The sequence below is a fragment of the Corvus moneduloides genome, chromosome 6 (assembly GCF_009650955.1).
Source record: "Corvus moneduloides isolate bCorMon1 chromosome 6, bCorMon1.pri, whole genome shotgun sequence".
NCBI lineage: Eukaryota > Metazoa > Chordata > Aves > Passeriformes > Corvidae > Corvus > Corvus moneduloides.
This window is the reverse complement of record NC_045481.1, coordinates 11,861,361-11,887,599: the sequence shown is the minus strand read 5'-3', so window position 1 is coordinate 11,887,599 and position 26,239 is coordinate 11,861,361. Positions and strand designations below refer to the sequence as shown.

The 26,239-nt window shown below is 45.8% G+C and overlaps 1 protein-coding gene and 2 long non-coding RNA genes across 7 annotated transcripts; 1 reads left to right on the top strand and 2 right to left on the bottom strand.

Moving 5' to 3' along the window:
• Positions 1-4,868: 4,868 nt before the first annotated feature.
• LOC116445848 lies at positions 4,869-8,000 on the bottom strand. The gene is made up of 2 exons (XR_004240900.1): positions 7,959-8,000; positions 4,869-6,433 (listed from the first exon to the last, which is right to left on the bottom strand). It is a non-coding gene; the product is annotated as an uncharacterized LOC116445848 (long non-coding RNA).
• A 322-nt stretch (positions 8,001-8,322) lies between these two features.
• Positions 8,323-18,841, bottom strand: LOC116445849. Its single transcript, XR_004240901.1, has 3 exons — positions 18,755-18,841; positions 18,518-18,620; positions 8,323-8,544 (listed from the first exon to the last, which is right to left on the bottom strand). It is a non-coding gene; the product is annotated as an uncharacterized LOC116445849 (long non-coding RNA).
• On the top strand, positions 12,282-25,681 carry SLC25A47 (solute carrier family 25 member 47). 5 transcript variants are annotated; one of them, XM_032112919.1, is made up of 8 exons: positions 12,282-12,442; positions 18,111-18,154; positions 18,438-18,509; positions 18,778-18,960; positions 20,053-20,323; positions 21,086-21,234; positions 24,683-24,727; positions 24,769-25,681. In XM_032112919.1, the coding sequence occupies exons 1-7, from the start codon at positions 12,415-12,417 to the stop codon at positions 24,683-24,685; spliced, it is 750 nt and encodes a 249-aa protein (XP_031968810.1). In that variant the 5' UTR covers positions 12,282-12,414; the 3' UTR covers positions 24,686-24,727; positions 24,769-25,681. The 5 variants fall into 5 exon arrangements, with proteins under 5 accessions (XP_031968810.1, XP_031968809.1, XP_031968808.1 ...); XM_032112918.1 differs by lacking the exon at positions 24,769-25,681 and adding an exon at positions 21,522-21,575 and having other exon boundaries at positions 24,683-24,732; XM_032112917.1 differs by lacking the exons at positions 24,683-24,727; positions 24,769-25,681 and having other exon boundaries at positions 21,086-21,386.
• The last annotated feature ends 558 nt before the right edge of the window (positions 25,682-26,239 follow it).

The window sequence follows — 26,239 nt, the reverse complement described above, 5'->3', positions numbered from 1 at the left end:
AAAATCCGGATGTTACACGTATCTGTCTTGTAGCACAAGCCTTGGAAGGATCAGCTTGGCCTAAAAGGTTCCTGCCAAAGTGGTTTTAATCTGTTACTCAAATCCTCTGACCTCCCAAGCAGTCTGCCTCAGAGGAATTACCTTCTCTACTAGAAGTGGTTTTGTAATTCTAATGTTTGCCCACAATGGTCAGGGAAAATATTTCCTCTCTCTTTGTAGGCACTTCTAGGTTACCTGAAGATGGTTTCAATCTTAGTTTTTTCTTCTCTAAATTATATTAATAATTATCTTCTGATCTCTGAACCTTCTTATCCCGCTCTTTCCTCAGCTGATGTGGAGTTCCTTGAACCACGCCCTAAGGCCTTGCTGAGTGAGTTCTGGGAGATTACCTTGGGTATTTGCAGACAGCACTCTTGCTCATGTATCTGAATATGGGACCAGATATTCACAAGAGACATAACATAACATAACATAACATAACATATAACATAACATGACATGATATTATTCACTTATGGGCAGCCTGTGACACATGATGTGAGCCATGTCCCTTCCAGTAGATCAGCTGTGTGCCACAATGTTCCCTACCTTGACCTTGCAGGTCATTCCTAGGCGTTCATGCTAAATTGCTTTTTCCAGATTGTATTTCCAGTTTGTCAAGATCACTTGAATTCTAATCCTGCTGTTGATGTTTGTGCAGCCCCTCCCAGGTTGTTGCAATCTCCCTGTCTTCTTCCTGTATGCTTGAGCTGTTCCTAATACGCTTTATTTAATATTACAGAATGTTTTATTCAGTGCTACTGAACCCCATGGGAGCACTTCAGAGGGGGTGGGGGGCACTTTATATACAAGTGCAGAGAACATCAAGGGCTTGTTGGTAAAAAGTCTGAGACGTCCAGGGCTGGTTCACTAAGGCATGAGCATGGCTTTAGTCCCAGTGGGGAATTTCTCTTTTGTTCTTTTTTCTTGCTTGGTGTTTTGTTTTGTTTTCAGTTCAAGCTACACTTGTGAGGCAACGCTGCGTGAATGTGGATGAGTTTATTAATCTTGTGTGTGGGTGGGACAGCGAGTCAATATAGATGCTTGTATTTGTGTGATGAATGGAAGGAAGTATTGGAGCTCTTATAGTTTGGTAATATTTCTTAGATCAAGCATTCTGAATATTGATCCAGGCCCTTATGTATGCAGTATAGATACAGTTTTGGAAGGGACACCTGACCTGACAGTGAAGGAAACCCAGATTTAGTGGTTCCCCTCTTCACTCAGGCCATTTTCCTAGATATTTCAAAAGCTGTGTCTGATCTTGTGTCCACTTTGTTGGTGTGTCATGCCTCTGGCTCAGAGCATGACTCAGATGCCTATGGGGACTCTTGTGCCCTTCAGGCTCCATGGATTTGGCTCAGCTGTGACCGCCTTCCTTTTCATTCTGCTAAGGCTGTTCCAAATGTAATTTATGACTGCTGGGATGCCTCCTCTGGAGTGCTGGAGCGAGGGGTTGTGCTTTTCCTGCTTTCTTCTTCTCTGGGAGCAGTGAGCTTCCCTGCTGGATGGTGAAATACAGGCCCTTAAAATAAAGAAGTCAGAAAAGAAAGAGCCAAGAGCAACTTGGGAAACATGTAGAGTCTACCAGCATGTACAGCAGCTGCACTGCCATGTGTCTGAGAGAAAAGGTTATAACTTAAGCTAATCCTTCAAAGAACCTCTTCCCTTTGTCCCATTGTCTTTTAGGTGGAAGAGGCTTTGCAGAGAGTGCTGGAGGGGTGAGATAGCAGAGGTTTCTCCTCATTCTTGTGGCAAGAAGTGACCCTGTTGTCTGTCTGCTGTCCCCGATGGCACCCAGGGAAAATCTGTGACACCAAACTGAAACCTGGGCAAGGGGATCAGGAGACTAGGGAAGGGAACAGAACAAGGCAGAGAAGCAAGCAGTGTGACAGAATAAACACTGCAGGTAAGTACAACATGAAGCAAAAGGGCAGCGGGCAGAATGAAGTAGGAAAGGAACAGAAATGCGGAATTGTGATAAACTTGTAGAAATTCTGGTGGAAATGGCATGCAATAAAATATACATTGTTGACTCAGGTGTTTCAAAATCTTTCTGTTTGCTTGTAAATTTGGCATCAACAATTGGCCATGTCCCAATAGAAAGGTCCCACTACAATGGGAATGGGTGGTGGATGGGGGAGCCTCCTCTTTGCTCCCTAGAGCTTTGCTGGGGCTTGGCCAGCTCTGGGACTACTCTGCATGAGAATTCTCTTTCATACAGCCTTCTGTCCTCAGACCCTTCCTCAACTTCTAAGGTAACACACTGCTGCATCATCACAACTTCAGCACTCATCATGTTACCCAGAAAAATGCATCAGATTCTCTTTCTGTTCTGAGCTGTGGCTGGATTTTGAGCTGTGGCTGGATTTTGAGCTTCTCTTTCCTAGCACCTACTTCCCAGAATCACTCTTCAAAGTCTCTTTGGGGCAGCAGCTCTCTCTGTGTGCCCCACCTGTTACGTGAACGTGGGTGGCATTCAGACCCTGTGCAATGTGATCATAGTATTTACAGCAGCAAACTGCTGTCAAGGAAAACCTTGCATTTCCCAGAAACTGCAGTCCAGCATAACCAGGCTTGATGGTCACCGAGTGCTTTGCAGAATGTCTGGCATCTCAAGCAGTGACAAATAAACCCAAATGGTGAAATGAGAGAAACATTGGGACACAACGTACCTAGAAAGAAGCAGGCACCAAGCTGCTGTGTGGAACCACCCCTTTGTCTGAAAAATAATCTTCTCCGGGTGAATTCACTGGGTATCTTTGTGTGGATTCAAGTCCATTTTCTTTGTTTTCCTAAACACTCTTGTGTTTTCTGCCCTACTTGTTGTTTGCACTGTCTCACTCAATGTTATATTATTGAGTGAGGTCATTGGGATACTCCAGATCCTCTGGATGCATCTGTATTTGAAGACAGAGCAGCTAAGGCATTATTCTCAGGGGACTAGATGCCTTTATTATCCATTAACTTTATGACCTTGGGTGGCTTTAGGGTATTCTCTGACGTCATTATCCCACTGGCTTCAAAGGTACTGTATATCAAGTGTTGAAACTTCCCAACCTGATAAAATCCCTTGATAAGACTGGTGTTTCTAAGCATGAAATGTAACTGATGCAGTTGTACAAGAGCTGAGTGCTGCTGAGACAGAGCTGCCTTGCTTACAGATCTGCTGATGGGTAAGGGCTTTGTGATCCCCCAAAATGTCCTGGTCAGGATCCCAGCATGTAAGGCCTCTTCCATTCCCAGGGAAACATAGCAGACAAACAACTGCCTTGGCTAATATCTGAAATGCTGAGCTTGTGAGAGGCAGAGGCAGAGGTGCTGCAGGACAGGAGTGGCTTAGTATGCTCTAAATTGTGAGGTGCCCTGAAAGGTTGGTCTAGCTCCAACTTTTCATGCTTTATCCTGGTAAAATGGAAACATGTTTATTATCAGGCACACATACCTTCTGGAAAGCCTGCCCCTTTCCAATTAAAGCAGAAGTGGCCAAGCTCTGACGTGCACCTTCTGCTGTTAGCCTCTGCTCCACGTAAAATTGTGTATATGTTTAGTCTGGGTTACTGGTGTGTTGGAGAAGGCAAGAGAAAGAAGCATAACCTGCACACTAAACAGTCCACAACGTTTATATTCACTCTGAGGAAGAATCTATCCCTATTCATAGTCAGTTGTCTTGTGCTTTGTTCAAAATAGAAATCCATAGCCAACCTCTGGGTGCTTCCCTGGAAGTGAATGAGAAATGACCAGACCAAAAAAACCAGAAGAAGCTGCCTATAGGCATCAGTCCAAAGTCTTTTCCTTGGCATTGTCTTTATTTTCAAAGATCATACATATTTTGGGCTTTATTAACTAAACTGCTGAGTCTTTCCCTTTTCTGTCCTGTTTCTGGTCAACAAGAAGGCTCAGAGAGGGCAGACCTACACACACCCATGCTGAGTCTTATCTTCTCTTATCATAGGTCCCATCTTTGTCTCAGGCCTGTGATAATACCATGATGGCTAAGAAATTATAATTACTTTTTTAATGTGTATTTGGGGAAGGACTTGAGTCCAGAGTACTTGAAGTATTACGAGAACTATGTTCTCTTAGGTTTGCTGCAGGTGGAGCAGGTTTCTTTGCTGCTGGCCTTCCCTGGAGAAGGCCAGAAGACTTTGTAAGCACATGCAGTCAGTGATACTGAGAGCAGGTGTCCAGCAGAACCCAAGTGCTATTTAGCATCACAGTTTGAAGATGCCAGGGACCACAAAGAGGCACGCTGAGATAAGAGAGTGGGCACTGAGTCCAGTCACCTGAGCTAATAACTACCTACCAGCCCAGCAGATTTACCCTCTGCATGTCACTCAGTCACTCAGCAAACACGCTTGTGATTGGTGACAGTGAGCAAAAACTGTTGGGAAATCACTCAGGAAAGGAAGATAAAAGCTCAGTAGCTGGCATCTTCATAGTATTTTTCCAGTCTGAATTTACAGACAATATAACCTAAGCCTCAGGCTATTTCTGTGAGGTAAAAAGGTGCAATTATGCCTATTTTATAGATAAGAGAACTGGTAACACTGTTTTGTCCTAGGGGAACAGGAGGCAGAACTAGGAGGACAACTCCTTTGCCTGCCTCATGGCTTTGTTTTTAAGTTACCCTGTTATTACAGGAACCTCTCTGGGAGGCTAATGGCTTTTCACTGCCAACAGGTATAAAAATATACTTTCAACATCATGTATTTGAAATCCTCTGGCACAACTTGTATTCACATGCCAAGTCAATGACTGGGAGACCAGGTGTCCAGCTAAATCTAAATGCTAAGGTGTTTAACAGAGTAGACACACACCCACAAATGTTTATGTTTGGACAATTTTTTAATATCTTGGCCTGTCTTCAAGCCAACCTCCTGCTGGGCCATTTTTTGGGTTTCCAGTTGTCAAGTGGAATGTTTGTTGTTGCAATAGCCTTCTAGTAAAGACATCAATTTCTTGTTAACTGAAAGAACAGGCTTAGCAGGATGACCACTGGGCCTCTACAGAAACTTCCCATGAACTCTGGGATGTGAAAACTCCTGTGGCTCCTGAACTAATGTCAGTGGATAAGTGAGACTGTGAACTTCCTATGATATTCAGAGCCTGGTACTGTTAGTACTGGTGTCTGAGTATTCTTTGTTAAGGTTAGGAGTGCTCCTGAAAAAGCTATGGAAACTTCTGGCTTAGATTTTAATTTTTCTCCAGGTTGGGCCAATGGAAAAAGTCAAGTTAATGATGGAGGAATAGGACTGAACACCTGCTGCTGAAATGGGTCTATATTTACACTAGGACTGTGCACACTGCTTGCAAAGATTTATGGCAGAGATCCCTGAATTAGTATTGATCAAGTTAGGATAGGTATCAGAGGCTCTTTGCACCCTCAACAACATGGGGTTCTTCTCTGGCATTAAACTTGCTTTGTAGCAGTATTTTTAAGGGAGATGCTTTGCTTTTGCTTGAAGGCTTTAATTATATCATTGTAGTTTCACTTGTTTTCTATTTCTGCAATATAAAATGTCTTAAATTCCTTTGTATATATCCCCTCTTAACATAAGCTCATAATAATGCTGGCATTTAGAAAAAGTTCTCTTTTCTGAACTCATTGGTGCCAGGTTTTTCAGTTTAAGTAACTCTTTCCCATGTGACTTTAGCAGCTGATCTCAAAGTCCCAGAAAATAATGCTTTATAGTTCTAGAGCTGAGTTTTCTTTCTAATTTCCAAGTAGCTCTGAGGTTGCAAAATCACCTAAAATCAGCTAGCTGCAAAGGAAAAAGACCATTATCAATATAATGTAGCATCTCATAGATTTTTCACGGGCGTAAAGCAGAGATCTGAAGGAGACATGGTTTGGGAATATTGCAGAAAAATATATAGGGACACTGACTCTGGAGAGAGCACTGATAGTGCAGCAGCATCATCAGTGGATTTGGGGCTTATCACTGTTCCTACTGCAACAGCTGTGTTTTACTGTCTAACACCTGAAGAGCCTCTGCTAAAACGGTAGAGGCTTGCACATTGACATCATCATGCAATAAAGAGTACATTATTGCTTGGTGGTAGGGAAAAGCAGGCCAGGAAGGTGAGTGCATCCCTCTGCTCCTGGCTCTCCAAGCCTGCTGCCAAGTCACTGACTACATCTTCTGTTCATTAAAGTGCAGAAAATGTGCAAGAGGTTGGAAAGCAGCTCAAAGTGCAGTCAGAAAGTCAATAACAGTCCTGACATTCCCTCCCTCCATCACAGCCAGGAGTCCTTCTGCAGTGCTAGCAATGTAGGCTGGCATAAAATCCTTTCTGAGAGCCTGCTGTGGTGGTGCACTGTCAAACTTCCTCTTTTTTATTGCACAGCTCAGGATGATGTAATCACAGCCTTCCAGTAGCTGAAGGGAGCCTGCAAGAAACAGGGAGAGGGACTTTTACAAGGGTATATGGCGACAGGTCACAGGGGAATGGATTCAAACTAAAAGAGAGCAGGTTTAGATTAGATATTAGGATGCAGTTCTTTGCTGTGGGAGTGATGAGGCACTGGCACAGGTTTCCACAGCAGTTGTGGCTGCCCCATCCCTGGGAGTGTTGAAGCCTAGGCTGGATGGAGCCCTGAGAAACCTGGTCTGGTGGAAGGTGTCCCTGTCCACGGCAGGAGGGTTGGAACTAGGTGATCTTTAAAGTACCTTCCAACCCCAACCATTTTATGATTGTATGACTGTATGATTTTGGGGAAAGATATATGTAGCACTTTAAATTTTTAATATATACATATTTTCACAGGGGTGTTTGTGTAGGATGGGTGCTAATATTGTTACTTCCACCTTTTCCCATGATTTACTCCTGAATAGAGACTTGTGGCTCTCTGAGATGTATCTGGATTCTTGCAGTGTCTTCATGGCAGTAGACACACCAGTTATGCTGATGAGAAGATTAGGTATAGGGAGATTGAATTACCAAAGCCAGAAAATCTGTGACTTCTTAAATTACCGCAATAATCTTCAGTTTTCTTGGAAATGTACTATTTTCCCTCCCTTGGGAATGTGTGTAGAAACATTGTCGCGGGTTCGGTTTGTAACCGGGCGGAAACACCAATTTAGTGTAGTGGTTTGGTCTAAAATACTCATTACTGTTTATCTGCTGTGAGATAAGAATTAGGAGAAATGCAAAGCAGGCACCAAACTTGAAAGACTATAAAGAAGTTTATTAACAGACCTAAAAGAGGAAAAAAAAAATTATACCACCTTCAGAACTCTCCTCCTCCCCCCACCTTCCCCCCTTCTCCCACTGACAATGTAAAAAGACAACCCTTGAGATGTTCAGTCTGTTTACCACTTCCATAATAACCTTGTTCAGTCCATTTAGAAAGAGAAGTCTCTTCTTGCTCATGCTATGAAAACATTATCACGACGAGACAGCTGCCCACTTCCATTTAGGAAGAGGAGTCTCTCTGCTCGCATGTGAGTCCTTTCCCCCGACTTGCAGCTTTTCCCACAACTGCTTTTGAGGGTCCACTCTTGAAGTTTTTTTGGGGTAAAATTTTAAGGTTGAGCCGTTCAGAAACAAAAACAGAGGCCCTTCTCCTTCCCTGGGAGCAAAGGGTCTTCATCATCTTCATCTTTAGGACTATCTCTGGGAGCATCTCTAGGGACTGAGGTTTTCTCCTTTCCCATTTGGAGCAAAAGTCCTCATCTGGTTCATCTCTCCCTGTCCAAACTTCTCATGAAATTACAGCTGCGTCAGCATCTGCCTATCTCAGCGCAGGTGCTTTTGCTTACGAGCTGAACACTCCACCCCCCATATCTTCATGGAATTACAACGGGATACTCTGATATATCACAGCTTCACAAGAGAATTTCAGCTTTAAGCATCTCCTCTCTCTCTTCCCTCAGGTTTTCAGCTCTTCACAGCAATAAAAGGGTTAATCTCACCTCGGCCTTGCAGCTTTGCAGCTGGAATGTTGAATTTTTCTTATCACAGTGGAGAGGGGGGAGAGCCGAGCCGCTCTGGCTGCCCACGGCAAGGCAGTGGGGGGGGGTTCCATGGCTGGAACAGGTCCATGGCTTCAGGATGGCCGTGGCCCGGCCCGGCCTGGCCCGAGCAGGGCCTGGCCGGGCCCGCTGGCCCCCACACGGGGCCCGCAGCCACCTGTCCCAGCGCCGGAAACGAGAGAGAGCTTGGAGGGGGAGTTTGCCTATTCTTAAATGTGGATAACAGAGGTGATCACAACTTTAAGTGGCTTAGAGAATTGTCCATATTCAAACTGGCCAGCTGATAGGTTCTATCAGGTCCCAGAGGAAGCTGTAAGCAGCCCTTAGCAAGGACATCCCTTCCGGGACTATGCTTGCTAACCTATGACAGCTTCTATCAGCTCTCCAGAGGTGAAATCATGTATCATTTATACCTGATGAAGTTGCCAGTGCTCAGAGTGTTTTCCTTACTGCTTCTGTTTGTTTTGCTGTGAGATTCCTGCTGTGAGTGCTTGAGTCCTTGGAATTATTGGTTTTCCTTTAGTACCTGAGATAAAAGACAAGGAGCCACTTTGATTTGAAAATCCATAGCACAGCTGGAGCCAGGAGGTTCCACCCCCCATTCCACCCCCACCATGCAAGCCAAGTGCCAGGCTCTGCCAGCTCAGCACTGCTGGTGTCACTCTTTCCTGTAACGCAATGTGCAAACAGCCCGGTGACGTAGCAGGGTAACGCTGTTTGAACAGTCTCTCCAGTCAAGGATTTTTCCAAAAGAAATTGGACAGGAGTTAATGGATACGCATGTTAGTGTGGTATTGCACAGCGCAGGCGGGATAGAAAATGCAGCACGTTATGGCAGGAAATGAGGAAGGAGCATTTTCTCAGCAAATCTGGCTGGATGAGCTGGCAGGTCGTGGCAGAGTTGAAAGAGGACAGGCTCTGCAGGACAGGTGGAGTTGCTAATGTCCTGGGAGTGAGCTGTGGAGGAAGAGGGGTAAAGGGAAGCCCTTTCTATTTTGTGTCATCTACATGATATTATTTAACACTGACTGCCTACCTAAAGTCTCCCTCTCCCCTTTTCCTTTTGCTCCATCTCTTGTAGCAGTCCTCTAGACCTGCTGCCGCTTTGCCATGGAACAGTTCTCTCTACTTGGGTGGGCAGACAGCTGCCTCCTCCTGTGAAGCAAATGGAGTGTTTCATCCATCACACACTGGGCAAAATTAGGGCCTTCCTCACTTTTTATCACTCAGTTTAATGATTTCCTGCAGATTGCTTCATACCATGAGATGTCGTTTTATCTGTCAGCACTTTCAATGCTCTGCTTGCTCAAAATCACCTGTGAAACTGGCCCACTTAGAACAAATCACTCTTCAACAGTTGGCTACTGAAGGAAAGGACTTGTGAGTTACTTCTCATGGAATGCTATCCCTTGTGGAGGCTCAAAACATGTTTTGTGTGTGATTTCCTAGGGCCTGCTTTCAGAAGACCACCTGGGTTTGGACCAGGCACTTTCTCTCCTCCCTGCATAGATGTGGACCATGGTGGTTATTTGCAAGCTGGACTAGCAGTGATCTCTGGATCTGTAGTCCTTGGACACTGTGTCAAAGTGGGACAGGAATGATTTGTATTTCATCTTGAAGAAATGCCTGATAACTCAAGATTTCTTTGGGATGGATTTTCTGGACTGACTGTATTGACCTGTAGCACTGGGGGACCTGGTTCTGGTTAGTTAATAAGGCTCTGAAATATCTCTGAAATCTAGGGAAGAGGGGATGAAGGAGGAAGCTCCTTCAGCAAGGTGTGAAGAAGAGTGAGACTTCAAGGACTCTGTCTCTGGGAGGACTCCTGGTAATGGAAGTTGAATTGCTGCCTTGAGGGTCCCTCTCTTTGGCAGGGAGCTGGTCTGTGCTGTTTGGAGCGTGCCAGCAGTAACACAGGCTTCATTTCTCAGATGGGGTTTCCTTCCCTCAGGATTACACCTTCCTCAGTATTTCCTCTCGCGTGAGCACTTGAACCCTTGTGTGGGGCTTCTCTTCCAGGAGACTCCTGCCTTGCTGCTGTCACGTGGTGGCCAGGCTGAGCATGGCAGTGGATCCTATTTTCCCCTAAGTCCTGTTGGCACACCAGGAGCAGAGAGTACTGTAGTGGTGACTGTGTTTGCTTGGGGCTCGTGTTACTCTGCTAAGCCCTCGCTGAGGCAGATGTCCCTGAAGTAGCTGTGTGTGTGCACTCCTCCAGAGCTGGCTGTCCCAGAGATACCTTCGTGGGACAAGGTGAAACGGTTCAAGCCCCAAAACATTCTTCTTTTAGATGGACACCTTCTGAATCACCTCTGTTTGCAAAGCAATCCCAGTCAAATGCAAAACCTGACCTGGTATGTCTCATTGAAGTGACCAAAACCATTATCAAAAGGTTATGGAGTCAGATTCCTGCTATATAAAGCAAGTGACATTTTTCTAGAAGCATTGGCATGAATGGAGGTTAAAAAAATAAACAAAGGATTAATTTTCTTCCACAAAAGGAAAGGGATTGGGTGGGTTGGGTTTATTTTTACGATCTCAGAGGATTTCATGGGGAAGATTCCCTTTGAGCTGTTCAGCTCAGCTAAAGAAGGTAGGAATTTTTATTGGTCTTTTGATGTTTCATGGAAAATACTAATTAGCCCTGATGCTTTAGTCAGCCAGTGTGAAATGCCAGCCAGCCTCTATTTTCTTGCTGATGTATCACCAGTCACTGTGATGTGTAGAAAAGCTCCCCCCCATGTCGTCCCAGGCTGCCCCTCCACAGGGACTGTGTCCTTGTCCCTGTGTGTCACTGACACAACAGATCCCACACCTGGTTCTGCTGCTGGAGGGGTCCTGCAAGGACAGCAGCAGAATTGGACAATGGGAGAAGAGGAAACGACAAATTTCTGTGCACTTGACATGTGCAGACCGCTGATGAACCATTAATAACTCCTGCACGGACACCAGGTATAACAAGGAAGAGCTACTGAATAACCCAGTGTGTTTTTGCAGCTACATTGCTATCTCTCTAGATAATATTTTACTTCTGGTTTTAAGTTTTTGCTATCCTTGCATGATAAACTGGAATCATCTGTTCTCTCCAGAATAGAAAGCATTCAGGGAAGGGTGCACAAGAAATCACAGGAAGCAAGTTAATAAAAATCCTTTCATTTTCGATTTCCAGGAAATCTGTGCCCTCACACCAAGCTGTGCTATATGTCACTGGCACAGCAGCCCCAAAATATGTGCTTCAGTGAGAAATAGGTTCTTGGGAAATGTGCAGGAAACAGCACTGGGTACTAAAGTCCTCAGCTCCCCTGTAAAGCTGACCTAGGGGGCAGCAGCCGTGAAATTTTCTTTTCCATTTGCTGCCAATGTGCCTTGGCTCTGACCCGGGAAAACCTCTACAAGAAGGGTACAATTCAGGTCATGGCTTGGCAAGCCCTTCATTGCATCAGGACTTTGGTTTTCAGGGTCAACTTTGGGCAAAGTGTAACCTTCCACACGCAGATGAGGCACCCTTTGGTAACGGGACTGTTGTGCAAAAACAGGCAGTATGGCATTTCCTTGAGCTCTTGGTTCCCCTTGACCAGCGGGTGTCTCTGCAAGGAGCTGACATTGGAAAGGGGCTTGGGAGACTGAGCAAGAAGTGAAGAAGGAGAGCTGCTCCAGGGGCTGGGAAAACTATGCTGCTGTCTGAAATAGAAGCAAATACTCTGGATGTGGTTGGGTTAATTTCTGGGGTTCACCATGTGTGTACACAATGAGTGGGTAATAATCCATGGGGATCTACGTAGATGTTTAGGGTCAGGTTTGTGGGTTCGGGAAGTAAGAAAAATGGCTTGGTAAAGGCAGAAGGAATTTTCATTAATGGAAAAGGTGTGTGATCCATCAGTAGGAGAAAGAGTGTGCTGGGATAAGGGGAGGAGGAATCCTGTAAATAGCCACCAATGCAGCGTCTCGGTGGTGCAGCGTCTCGGTGGTGCAGGCCAACAGAGTCCTCTGGCAAACAAGTGTGCAAAGCTGTCTTCTGGGGCTAGTTAGTTCAACAGGGGATGGCCCCTTCACAGCCAACTTCACCCTGCGAGTCACCACCCCTTGTGACTTTCCAAGCAAAAGGGCACTGGGAACAGCAGCTCTGGCGCAGCATTTCAGGGCTTCATGGGATTACTTATTCACTGTGTTCCTGGAACCGTTCCAGGCTTCCCAGCTCTGCCACCAGTGTACAAATTCATCAAGTACCCACAAGGCTCTCCCCAGAGGCAAGAGCAGCCTGTAGGAAGGTGATTCATGTTGCAAATTGGTGTCTCTGAAGGACCGGCAGGGCTCCGGGAAGACTGAACCGGTATCCTCGTCCCTTCTAGCTCCCTGACGCTCGGGCAGGGTGATTAAGGCAGCAGCCAGACTCTGGATGGATTTCATTGCTGGGGCCATCGGAGGTAAATACATGAATTAGTGCTTGTTAACGAAAGCAGATAGCTGTGTTTCCTTCTTGTTCAGCTAAAGAGCAGATCTCAATAGCAGAACTGAGAGCCTTTTGATGGGGACTGCTTGTTAAAAGTGTGTTCTTCCTTATTAAATGGAAAATGTCATCAGAACAGGTTCACAGAGCTGCTGGAGAGGCAGTGCTGCAGCTTGGTCAGCTGAGGTCATTGCCTGCAATCTCCTTGGGTCTGATTGCAGTGGGACAGGGTAAAACTCTAATAGGAAGAGACAGAATGTAATAGGTTTTGTGTGGATGCAAACCGGCTTGTATTGCCCAGACAGTGAAACTCTCACGTGTCTGGCATCTAGGCGTCCCAGCAGGCTGCTGGGATGGTGGCTCTGGGGGGCTGAGGATGTGATTTGTGAGACAGGAGGGGAGGAAGCACAGTGTTCTTATTGCATTCAGTATGTCTGGATGAATGACCTCTGCAATATCTTAGGTTAAGATATATTTGCAATTGTGGCGGTGAACTCAGTGCAGGCGAGCTATGCAGCAGGCTGTGATCTGGGAGAAAGTAGGTTAGCTGTATATAAAAAAAGTAACAGGAGAGAAGTGTGATTAAATTCTAGACATTTTTAGAGCATGTACTGCTCAAACCCATTTTTGTTTTAAACCACAAAATGTACCCATCAGTCTCATTTCTTTGCTGAAATCTCACTAGATTTAGTGGAGTATACAAGATAATATATGCAATAAATACCACAAGAAAAGCCTTTGGGTCACCACTGACAGAAAGGCCAGGTAAACCTGCCAGGTGGCTGAGACATCCAGCCCAAGCCTGCATGTCAGATCTCACTTTGAGATTTGCTGAAATTTGTCTTTTCCCCTCACCAGGAACAGCCTGTGGTCCTGCTGCAGGTGTGCTTGTCCTGGGAAGGACCATGCTGAGTTTTACCCTGTGCCTGTTAATTGCTCATCACCCAATATGTGCAAGTGGGGCGAAGTTTGGCATCTCAGCAGCATCCAGCCCTGGAGGAGCCTGTTGTGCCTGTGCTTGGGGTGTTGGTCTTCCTGGGGTGTTGGGAGACCCTGCTCAGAAAGACACCCTTCATGAGAGAGGGGGATATAACCAGCCCCTCCATGGTAGCTTGTCTTTCTCCTCATGTTTCCCTCCTGACTTCAGAGAACCTTGTGGAGAAGGAAGCCCTGTGCTAGGGCTGGCAACAGGATGTCCATCCCAAAAGGATTAACCAAACCTCCTCTGAGACTCACGTTCATGGTGGGGCAGAGACAACTCTGTTTGTTGCTTGGACTCCTTTGCTTTTATAGCACAGTTTGAGACAGGTCACTTAAGGACAAACTTCTTTTGCAAGGGAACATGGAGAGCTGAAAACAGTTTAAACATGGCCATTCACCTTGGTTTCCTGTCCCAGCTCCCACGCAAAGCCAGGGTTTGTGCTGTGACCCCCTGTCTAGGTGCCAGCATCATGTTCTGCCCGGCCATGCAGCAAGACTCTCCCATGGGTGCCCTGGACACAGGCTCAGCCTGAGGGGATGCAGGCTGTGGAGATCCAGCTGGGACCAGAAAAGTCTTCCCTTGTTGTAAGGCACTTTACTGACCTCAGCATAAGAGAGCAAGATTTTCCGTCCTGTCCTTTATGTTCAGCTCAGAGCTTTTCTAGGAGGGATACTGCAACTTCTCACTGGCTGACAGAGGTGGGACCTCACCCATAGACACATGGGAGATACCTGGGCAGGGCTTCAGGGCCATCATCCTTACCCTCACATGGGACAGATCTTGGGGTTCGACAGCTTTCCTGCAAGAACTGGGATGTTTTTAGTGCTGAGCCTGTTTTGTGGTTTATGTTTGCTAGAGCTGAAGCAGTTTTCATGTTCCTAAGGAGTCTATGAATCCAGCTGAAGCGCATCAAGCAAGTCAAGGCAACATAGGAAATAAGAGTTTCTGTTTAGTAAATTACATTCTTGTGACCCAGATCTATTTTCAGTGTCTTGGAGAAAGCACGGCTTAAGCAAATCTGAGAAACAGCAGAGGTCATGCCCATTCGAATTCCATGTAATGATCCAGCCTCTGGCAGCCTCAGGCAGCTGCACAAATACTGTGCATCACCTCTGGGCAATGGATTCTGTGGCCATGAGATAAACTCAGCATCTTCAGCCCAAGCAACAGTGATCTACTACGGCTCCAGACAGAAAAAACACGAGAGGAACATGCTTAGTGACTGTGCAGACTTTCTATAACCATCAAATGTGGCTGGATGTTTAGGATGCAGTCCTTCCTGGCCAGTAAAACTGAGCAGGAGGTTGGACTAGAGACCCCCTAAGGTCCCTTTCAACTTGAATTTTCCTATGATCCCATGCATGCCTTGTAGCCCTGCTACAGCAGCAGCCTGGGCCGTGACAGGGGATGGGGATTGCTGACTAGGGCTGCTGATGACTGCAGGATGACTTGACTCTTACGTCAGGAGTAAAGATTTGGGCAAGTGAAGCCGAGGTAGAGCAGCAGGGTCCGCAGCATGACTGGGCTTTCCCTCAACTGGGAGGTTACATGCAGGCCAAGGGCAGATAAAATAATCCCCCTATAGAAGGAACATGCTGTCTTCTCCTTACAGCTAAAACAGCTCCTGCTGGGGTCATGTTACTGAATGAAGCTCAGCTCATTTAAGGTCTGGGGCACTGATGTTCCCAATTCTGCACAAAACAAAGGTTTTTGAAAATTGCTGTCTGACCATCCAGTGCATGGACAATGATCCCTGCTTCTCCCTGGATGAAGGGTTTGCCAACAGCTCAGAGCTGTTGCAGCCTGGTGAGCTCTGTACAGCTGCCACTTGCTCCCTGGTGATTGCCACCCCACCAGCATCTCTCCTTATTTGAGTTGCCTGCTCAGAGTGACCTGACTTGTGTAGTGACTGTGAGTGATCCATTTTGTCCACTCTGTGTGTAGGGCATGCTGTAACCTTTGCTCAATGCCTGGGAATATCTGAGATAAAGGAGGCATAAAAATGGCTCACTAAAATAAAAAAAAAGGTAATTCACCTGATTTTGCTATTTATTTTTGTCGCAGCTGATGCAGTGTTACTCAGCAGGAGTCCCACAGGAAGCCTCTCCTGCATGCCCACTATTCATTGCTGGCCTTCTTGGATTCTGCTGTGCAGACGGGGCACGTGTGGGTCATGCTATCTAAGTCCCAGGCTATTTATACCGTGTGAGAGCGTGCAGAGCCCTCATTCCTCAGCCTTTGATAGACTTGGCTGAGCTCCTCAGCTCTGACAACTGCTTGGACTGCTTTGTGCCCCTAAGTAGCACAGTTCATGGTAGGCTGGGTTATTTGGACGTTTGAGGAATTCACATTTTTGCTGGGAACAGTGAAAAATTTACTTTTATGGTCTTCTCCCAAGTGGAGATGTTTGGTCCTCTGGAACCAAGGTGATGGGGAGCCTTTAGGGCTGAAACAGTCTATTTTGGGCAACCTGCTGGGCTGCTGTCTTTGCATCTTAATGTGTGAACAGGGCGATTTCTCCAGAAGGGAGGTCGGTTCTTGTCAAACACTGACCCAAATCATCCTTGGTATATGATCTGCATGAGCCAAAGCTCCTGCCTTCCTGAGCCAGTGGAGTGAGCCAGGACTTAGCTGTGCATGGTGCCCTTGTGTCACCAGCATCTGGTCACCATGGCCATCTCCTCTAAGGATCAGAAATTCTGAAAATGATGAGATTTGTCAAACCCTCCCAGCTGAGGTGGGGTGCTTGGGCTGGGGGACTGCATCTCTGAGGTCAGCACTGTCATCCTGGCATTGACTTATGTGCTGCTCTTCCCTGGCTGGCAGTGCCCATGTTTACTCTGGCCGATGGCCAGGAACCTGGGACAGCACAGGTGTCCCCAGATGACTTTGTGCATTGTCACTCTCTGCTTGGACAAAGCCATTGCTTCTTCAAGCCATATTATCACCTGTGTATTCCCCGTTGCCCTCTCTCTTCTATCATTCTCTCTCTTCCATCTTGGCCCATTTTCCCCCTTCACTGTTGTTTATCTGGTGTCAGGTTTGATAGATGTTTTTGAGGAACAAACCTCAATTTTCTGCAAGAAAGATGCTGTTGGTGGTTTTCCTCTGAGTAATACACTTTGGGTTTGTCTCCTGGTGACTCACAACAGCAGCTGCTGCTTTTCTCCAGAACATGGGAGAGCTTTCCAGAGCTCTCAAGCAGCCATGTAATCATAGATGAACATGCCCAGAGCAACTAACACACTTTCAAGTAGCTTGGGTGTTAATTTTTCTTTTTTAAAGAAGGACTCAGTGAGAGGCAGTTTTCAACAGGTGAGCCACCAGATATGCCCTGTATCTCTGAATGCCTGGCTGCCTGAAGGGCTCATCCAGCACTTGTGTGAACTTGATCTCTGTCTAAATAACTCACGTGGATACAGCTCCATCGTTCTCCAGCCTGATTTCCTTTCAGGTGACTTGGCAGGTGGTGTACTGGGAGGAAGTTTGCTGGAAAGCACCTTTAGTACCTGATAACACTTAGCTCAGAGCTGAGAAATGCAGTGAGGTGAGGGCAGACATGGGGCAGATCTATTTGTTATTGCAACCGAGAGAAATCCGTGTTGGAGCTCTTTAGCCCCCCTTACTTGCCATTAAGGCAGTAGCTTTGTCTCAGAGGATTAATACATACCCAGCTGCTATTTTAAGGCTCTAGGAGTGAGTGTGGGTGTTGGTGGAGGCTTGAGCCGGCCCCGGGCTCTGGCCATGCTGTCAGTGATGGTCAGCTGGCCGTGCTGGACGGGCTCTGGAGCCGCTGCCTTTGCACACCCCCAGCTCGAATCCCTCCCTGCCCCCAAATCCCGCCGAGCCCTGAGCGGCTGCGGGAGCAGGGTCTCTCCGCAGAGCTCCGGCACCAGCCTGTCAGGACACCAAAATACCCGTGCTTTTGCTCCTTGATCTGATTTTGAAGCAGTGCTTGGTAGGAAATGCACCTCAGAGGCCTACTCCAGCATGATGCTGTGGTCCCAAATGCCTCATGAATTCCTCACCCAGGGCTGTAGATGTGCTTTGCAGGCTTCAGCCAGGACATAGCAGTCTCTGGAGGCAGCCAGGAGAACCTCTCCTGTCCTCAAGAGAGGTTGCTGAGAATCTGTAATGTGTGAGGACTACCCCTCTTTTATAGGCATCCTTGTGACTGCTGCTTTTATTTTTTCCCTTATATTTCCAAAGCAAACATAGAAAACCAAAATTGCTCCAGACTCTCTTGTCTGGGTGGGGATGCTTTGCACCTCACATGAGGAGGCTTGGTCATAGTCCGAAGATGCTTTAGTGCCTGAGCTGAGAGAGGAAACAAATATACCCCAATATCCTCCCTTCAGCCTTCATGGGGGAGTGCTCTCAGTGTTTCTCCCAGTCTCATCTTGCTCCATCTTCTTGTTCCTCCCTGATAAGTTTCCCATACTCTGTTTCCTCCTCTGAGTGTGCCTTGGTCACACAGAGAAATGTGCATTTTTCTCTGTCATTCTTGGCTCAAACATCATTACTGGAGCTCAAGAAGTCTGGTGCCAAGCATGGCTGGGCTCTGGAGCTGTGTTCTGCTATTCCCCAGTGCCCTTCTGTGATGGGTGAAATGGTCTGTTGTGACATGAGCTGTTAACCATCTCTAACATACTCTCTGTTTCAGGTGGCCTAAGCACAGCCGTGGGTTATCCACTGGACACAGTAAAGGTATGTGTTGGAGCTTTATTTCTTGACTATAGAACAAAAACAAAGAGGCCTTTTTGTTTTCTCCCTGCTTTTCAGAAAACTAGTCCCATGATAATGCTTTATCTGCATTACATCTGCATATCTCACTGGATTTGGTTGTGTTGTTTGTCTTTTGAAAAACAAAATTAAATTGTTTGGTGATGCTATTTTATGGTTAATTATCTGGTTTTCTGCTATGGCATTTGTTGATTTACTTGTTTTTTAATCTGATATCTGCATTTTAAAGTTGTCCCTGTATTCCTAGGTGAGAATTCAGACTGAGAACCACTACAGAGGATTTTGGCACTGTGTCCAGGAAACATACAGGAGAGAAAAGGTAGGTACCTCTCACCAGAGTTGCTGATACCAGTTGCAGATGCCCGGTTTCAGGGAAGCAGAGCTGCCTCTGTCCGTTTGGGGAGGATGGGCGCCAGCTGCATATGAGCATCTGTTGGGAGAGGGGTCAGGGTGAAATTTAGCTTGGTTGATGAGCTGTAAGGCGGCAGTAAGTTTTGATTCAGCAATGTACAGCCAGTGCTTTTGGGCAGATGCTTTCCCATGCCATTCACTCTTAAAAGTCACCTTTCTCCTCTGCTTCCCACGAGGTCCCGGGATTTTACAAAGGTGTGACTGCATCAGTCCTCGCTGTATCTGCGGTTTCTTCTGTTTCCTTTGGCGCATACAAAAACTTCCTCTGTACCATCTGCAAGCTGCGATACGGGACTGCAGATGCCAAGCCGTCCAAGCTGGATGTTTCCCTTGCTGGAGCTGCTGCCGGCGCTTCCCGGGTAGGTAAACAGCCCACGGGGAAGGCGCAACAAGAGATCTTGTTCACAAACATAGGCGGCTGGAAAAGCAGGAAATGTTTTTTCGGTCCGGGAGGCCAGGGGAGCCTGCAACAAGTCTGGTGGGTTTGTTTTTGCAGGGGAGGTCATGCTCTGCTCACACTGCCCCCTCACTGGTCAGCTCCGTGGCGTGGCCGAGTCCTGCTGGGCAGCTCGTGCTGGATTTGGTTTGGAGCGCCAGGACATTTAAAGCATGCCATTAAAGTGACACAGACCTTGGCAGCAAACGCAGAACAAGGAAGAAAAAACAACATAGCAAACTCCCCAAGTGGCTGCGATGGTGTGTTTATGTAAGAAAGACATAATTCTGAGTTGAAGCACGGGTCAGTGCTTTCCCAGCGGCTGCACAAGCCTGGCACGGCATCGCTGCCGGAATGGGCAGAGCACGCTGTTGCCTTGCCAGGACCTAAAACTCAACGAGGTACCACTGAGAAGTGATGCTGCCTGGAAAATGTGCAGGATCCTCAGACAGGAAGGCCAGGCTGGGTCTGGGAGCAGTTTTCCACAGGCAGATGAGGGTGAGCATCTACAGGTGCTGTGAATGTGGTGGAGCTCCTCCCTTCACGCCGATGGCATGCTGGGCAGAAATGTGTGCCAGGTCACAATCCTCTTACAGAGCAGTCCAGATGGTCAGGTTTCTAGGTGCTTCCTAGCAGTCAGTGACTCAACACGGGCTAATTTTTTTATAGTCTAGATGGTCTTGCTTCAAATACAGATACAAATAAGAGCCCTGATGTATGCTTCCCTATAGCTGAGGACATCCCCTTTCCACACCCATCTGGTTTAGCAAGTAGTTACACATATTTAATATCCTGTGTTGATTCCTGCCTTGCCTTCCTCTCTGCCCAGTGCACCTCACACACGTGTCCTGCTGCTGCTGGGTGGAACAGCACAGGCAGAGAGGAGGAGGCTGGAGCTTGCTGGAACTCACAGGCAATATTATTGCCTGAAAAGTTGGGAGACAAGGATTTACACGAGGGAGATCCAAAAGCTGTTTCAGTGTGAGGGTTAAAATACCATTCTCTGGTGTTGCAGGCTGTGTTGACAAACCCTAGCGAAGTGGCCAAAGTTCGGATGCAGACTCAGAGGAACCCACACCCTTCCATCACACATCAGCCTGCTTCCAAGCCGAAGTACCGAGGGTCTCTGCACTGTCTGAAGGTTATCATCAAGGAGGAAGGTTTTGGGGGTCTCTACAAGGGCTGTTCTGCATTACTCTGCAGGGATTGCTCTGCTTCTGCAATATATTTCCTTTCCTATTCTGCTGTGTGCGACTGGCTCACACCAGATGGGAGAAATAAACCAGGTAGGTATCGGAAAGCATCTGGCATTACCTGCAAAAATGGCTTATTTAGTCCCACACTAAGACAGAAACCAGGCTCTGGGCAAACATCACCCAGTACCTATAAAACCTCACCCAGATCCTCACGAGGGGTTGCCCTGTGTGTTTTGGCCCCAGGGCTGGTGCCAGCAGCCTGCATGTGAGGGTTTCACTGGCCCCACCTTGTCCCTGAGCAGCTCCTCCTCCTCCTGCTGGAGGGGTTCTGTCCACACGCTCTGGTGCCTCCAGAGTGGATATGAAACTCTGTTAATGCAGAAACAGGATAATTAGGAATGAAACATGGACAAAGCTCCTGGGACCCATCATGGAGCTCAGATAAAGGTCAGTCCAGAGCTTGAATATAAAGTCCAGGTGGAGAAGGTAAAGACACTTCAGGTTCTTAGTTGCGATTTGGCTCCAAAAAGCAACTATTCGCTTTGAGAAAAGACTGAATAGGTAACATTCAGCAAAACAGCATCTCCCTGAGGATTATGAAAATTAGATCCATCTGATGAGGGTGTGAGTGCTCTCACACACATCTAGAGTACCACATCTAGTTCACATGGTGTTCAAAGCGTTATGTGTGCAAAAATTCTCTGAGACCATTGGAAACACACAATTGCAAGAGCTGCATGAAATAACTCCTGAAAAACATGAAAGTCACCAAAGTCTGTTGACAAATCTGAGATGGTTGTAGCTGAATGAGACGCAAGCGACCTGCCCCTCTCCCTTGACTCTCTCCTGCAGGTTTTCTCGTTGTGCTGCTTGCTGGTGGTTTTGCTGGAGTCCTGGCCTGGGGATTAGCTACTCCCATGGATGTCATCAAATCACGCATGCAAACAGACGAATCGGACCAGCACAAGTACAAAGGCCTGATCCACTGCGTGAGGGAAAGTGTGAGAAAGGAGGGGGCAAAAATACTTTTCAAAGGACTGGGTTTAAACTGCATTCGTGCCTTTCCCGTGAACATGGTGGTGTTTGTAACATATGAAGGAGTACTGAGATTTACAGATCATTATATAAACAAAAAATAGCTTGTTCCACTCTGTCCAAAGTGTATCTTATTTATTTATTTATTTGTAAGGCAATATCCACAAACCACTGTTGAATTGATGGACAGCATAAGAAGCATGGACATTTCAACACAAAGCGGATGATTGATGGCTTTGTTTTATTCTTACAGGATTAAAACTCATCAGGGATGCTTCATATACAGCCTCCCTTTTATCTCATTAAGGTATTTATACTGTAGCTGCTGCTTGGGCCCTTGAAACATTTGCAATTTTTTTTGTTTGTCTGCTCAGGGGTTTTTAAATCACGTCATTTTGTTCCCTACTGGCACAGAAAATGATCCTCACAACCAAAGGAAGAGCTGGGGGGAGTTTGTGTAAGATTTAACACTCTCCAGCCTGTGCTCTTCACATGCAATGCTTGCACTGCATTCACCGGCTGACTTACATATTTGTGCTTCAGGCTGCAACTTCCTCTTCCCAGCAGTAATTTTCCCAAAGTACTCTACAATTATATCCCCTCGGCAGCCGCTGAAGTAGGACTGTCCTTTCTTTTCCCCATTGCTCTTTAATGAGCGGCAGACACGGTCTGTTTACATAACTGCGCTAATGCTCTGGAAGCAGCTCCAGGCGCGGTTCCCGGCAGGCACGTGGTTTTCTCCCAGAGCAGCATCAGCCTCTCCCGCCGGCTTATGGAGCAGCGTCTCTCCGAGCCTGGCACAGCTTTGGAGGCAATCTGTTCTCATCCTGGAGCGAGGGGAGGAATAGATGCAAAGCCTCGTTGCTTCGCAAAGGAAAGGCTGCCATAAAATCTGTGCGCTGGCGGGGTTAGGCAAGTTAGAGGAGAGTGACAAAGCTGTAGAGCATCATCAAGATTTCCAGCTTTTAAAAGTGCATACTTTTCTCCCTTTAAACGGTGCTGTTAGGAGCAGCCAAATGTATTTTGCCAAAGGTGCACTTTGAACGAATTTCTGACTTTTCTATTACTTCTTTTTCATTACTTTTTCCTACTTTTTTTTCATGAACAACAAAGTTGAAAAACCAACACCCATGCTACTGCTTAAGCAGAAAAACCCCTAAACCCAGAAATGTTAGTTTGCTCATCCTGCCTCAGGGGCCACATATAGGCTTCTGTTTTAATCCCTCGATGATGACACTTGAAGCACTCTGGATCCAACCTCTCAGATTCTGCTAAAAATGCATTTATTGGAGGGAAAGCCGAATACTCCATTTTAAAAGGAGTTCTCACATTCAGGACCCTTCTGGTCAGCAGCCACTCTCACCACCTGATGGCATGGCTTTACTACACCAACAGCAGTTTTGCAGCAAACAGGACTTGTCAGCTGCCTTGGACATACAGAAAGAACTACAGTAACAAGTTTAAAGATTCCAGGTGCTCCTAGACAAGGATAAAGAGAACCTCTTCTACCCCAGACAGAGACCACTAAAAAGCTCCACAACTGTCCTCCTGAAATCTAAGCCTTCAACTGGCCTTTTAAACACCTTCACAGCCATGCTATCGAACAGGCATCTTAATTCTTTCAAGGGTCTACCCAGCTCTTTCAGCTGATCCAAAAGCAGGGTTAAGAGACCAGGCTGGTGCGCAGGATGTCACCTTAAAGGGAGTCAAAAGAAAGACCCAACACTGAACTGGATTCTCTCCAAAATACGGCCTCAGCAACCTACTGCTGTGGTGACAGCTTTGGGTGTCAGCACCAAACTTCCTTTAGTCAGAAAGCCCTTAAAACAGAAGATTTAATAAAGTCCTTGAGGTTTGGAATCCCTCTTAAGAGCTCTTAAGAGTCTCCTGCCCTTGCCTCTTTCTGCAAGGGATGCATTTAACTGGACAGTGATTTATCCCTGCTCTGCCCGGATGTTTGGAATCATACTCCTTTATGCCATATTATTCCCAGGCGACCTTGTTCTCAGGCATTACATCCTCTGAGCAGAGACAGCGAAAGAATGCCTGCAAAACAGACTAAACAACTGTTTATTGTGAGGCAGCACTGATACCATCCATGGTCAGCCCAAGGTTTGAATATTAAATAGCTCATCTTTCCCAGTATGCTCACACACTCAGATAACTAAAAATGTCTCCTCCTGTGGGTGTAACTGAAATACATTTGATTTCAAGGGAGAGGAATTACAGAGGAATTGCAAACATGAGTGGGAATAACTGCAGAAGCCAGTGCAAGGGGCTGAGGACTCTAAGCCTTGGGGTATTCAGCACCATATATAAGCAGGCTCTCATGTGGTCTGAACACATGCTACATGAGAGGCAAATTGTACCTCCAGGCAGCTTATTTCAGGAAGGTAAGGGCTTTGCAATCCATCCTGCTTAGAACCCTTTACATCTACACAGTGTGTGGGTGACAACCTGAGGAAGAACTCACAGCTGATACACACAGCACCAGGTACAGGAACTGACTGCGTGAGTACTGTAAACACAGGCACATAAATTTCAACCAATTTTTGTTTACTGTCAGGACACAGATTATGTACTTCACTACACACACCCCAAGCTGGGTGTTTGGCTTCTGGTTTTCAGCACTTGACTGCTTTCTTTTCTGATTTGTATTATCTTGGCCTTTAGCTACTCTAACGATCACAGAACTATTTATTTTGATAAATTAGCTAGCTGAAGGCCAGCCCACAGAAAGAAGGTACCATATTTGCTGGGCTGATATTTGGTTTACTTTGCTATAGCGACTGCAGCTTGTTGTATAGATGATTTCTTTCAGCAAAAAAGTTGGTGGCCTTGATAAAAAAAATTTCTTAGAAGTCACATTCAGGATCAGGTTCCATGTTGCTGAGTTCCCGTTTGCTCTGACAATGCTCATGAATATCCAGGTAGGTTTCAGCATTCCTCTTGGTGATTGTGGAAACGCTGTGGGCAGCTATTCAGAATCTGTGCTTTTGCAAAGAAATTGTGAGCACTGTGTTTCCACTCAAGCATCAGTTTTACACCAAACCTACTGAGGTGTCACTGTACACAGGTCTCGTTGACCTTCCCCCATTCCAGAGCTGGCTGCTGTGCACAGGGACATGCAACATCCAGTCTGGCTTGTGACCAGGTCATCTCTGGACAACTGACCCTTACTAGTTTGCTCTGGGAGCAGTCTGAAGTCTACCTGGAAGGGGGTTCTAAGGCACCATGTTTCAGTACTTTAAAACAAGAACCAGCTACATCAGATGACAAAATGGTAGGGTTAGGGTTAGGGTAGGAAGAGAGGTCAAAACCAGAGTAAGTGTAAATTAAGGCTTTTAAAAGAAATAATAAAAAAGTAAAACAAAAGAAGTTTGATACAGACTTTTATCTACATTTTTATTACAGTGAGATGAACAAAATGAGCTGATAGAGGAAAATGTAATGAACCACCTGATAACATTTAATGTAATGAACATTTAATGTAATGAACAGCCTGATAACATTTCAACATGCCTTTGGAAACTGCCTTGTCTTGACCTTTAAATGCCTCTGGGATGTGAACTGTAATTAACAACAGGCTCAGGAATTCACCAAGACTCCACTGAGAAACTGTACCATCTCAGAAGCATCTTGGTATGAATTCATCAGAGGACTTGAAAACACTGCTTGTTCAGCAAACAAATACGAAATAGTTTTGCTATCACTTTCCTTTCCAGCACTTTCAAAACATATTTCAATTGTTGTTATAAAATAAACCATCTGCTTATCTAGAATAGAACACGGTACAGTTTCTCCTACAGCATATTTCCCTTTGCTGAATAACAAAATTAATTCTTAGCTAATGAAATAACTCTAGCAGAACAAATCTGCATATATTTTAAACAAGAAATTTGCATTTTAACTTTGTAAAAGCACTTTTAAAGTCAATTTAAGGCTTATCTTTTATGTATGGCTTAAAGATGACAAAGAGTAGACTGCAAGAACAGGAAGGTCATCATTAAAGTCTAAAGTAATTAAGACTTAGCTCACTTATTACTGGATTTAAGAAGCTGCTTTTTTCCCCTAAGAATTGCTCCACTACTTCTAGAAAAAAAAAAGTTTTTCTACTCATTGTTAAGCCCTTGCTGGCACTGAGATGCTTTGCCTCTGGGTTATGGAGACAGTCTCTGGGAAACATTTTCACTAATAAGCTGAAGTCAATGGCGTTAGATGAGAGACGCCAGCTCACATAAACTGTAAAGAAAGAGACAAAAGCTAAGCCTTGCTATTTTCAGCACAAGTTTGAAACTCATGCAATAGGACTAGGTTTGCCTTGCACTCCTGCCTTTTCCTTGGTTCCTTGAACAAACATAGCCAGGTTAACCCACCTGTGTTACCTGCATCAAATAAAACCACCTTTGCTAAGACTATGGGCTAGCAACTTTCCTTTCTAGACAAGACAGATCTAACAGTGTGCACTCAGCACTGCTCATATCAAAACAAATAGCTAATAATTTGAATTTTTCTTCCATAAATCATAGTGAAGACATTGAAGTTCTTTCAAAGAAAGGAGATAATTAAAATACACGAGGTATTTTAACAAAGTATATATTTTTTTCCACTGGAATACATCCTAAAATAAGTATCCCTAGTTTGAACAACCTGGTGCAGTGAAAGAGAACAGACAGTACTAGAAGTATCCTTGTGTCCAGTGTGACTTCAGCATGATTTAACACTTGTTATTTTTAACTAGAAACTAATATTTGCATTTCTATACTATCATCCACCTGAGAATATCAAGGACCTGACAACCTACTGATGACCTCCTTCCTCCAGAGGCACTCAGATCAGCTAAATAGCTCCAGAAAAAAAGTACTACAAGATTTCTGCAACTTGCCCAATGTCAAAGAGAAAGGTGATAGCAAGACAAGTCTGACAGTCTTTCTCCAGTGTTCAACTCACAGATGTCCACTCTTTCTGTAT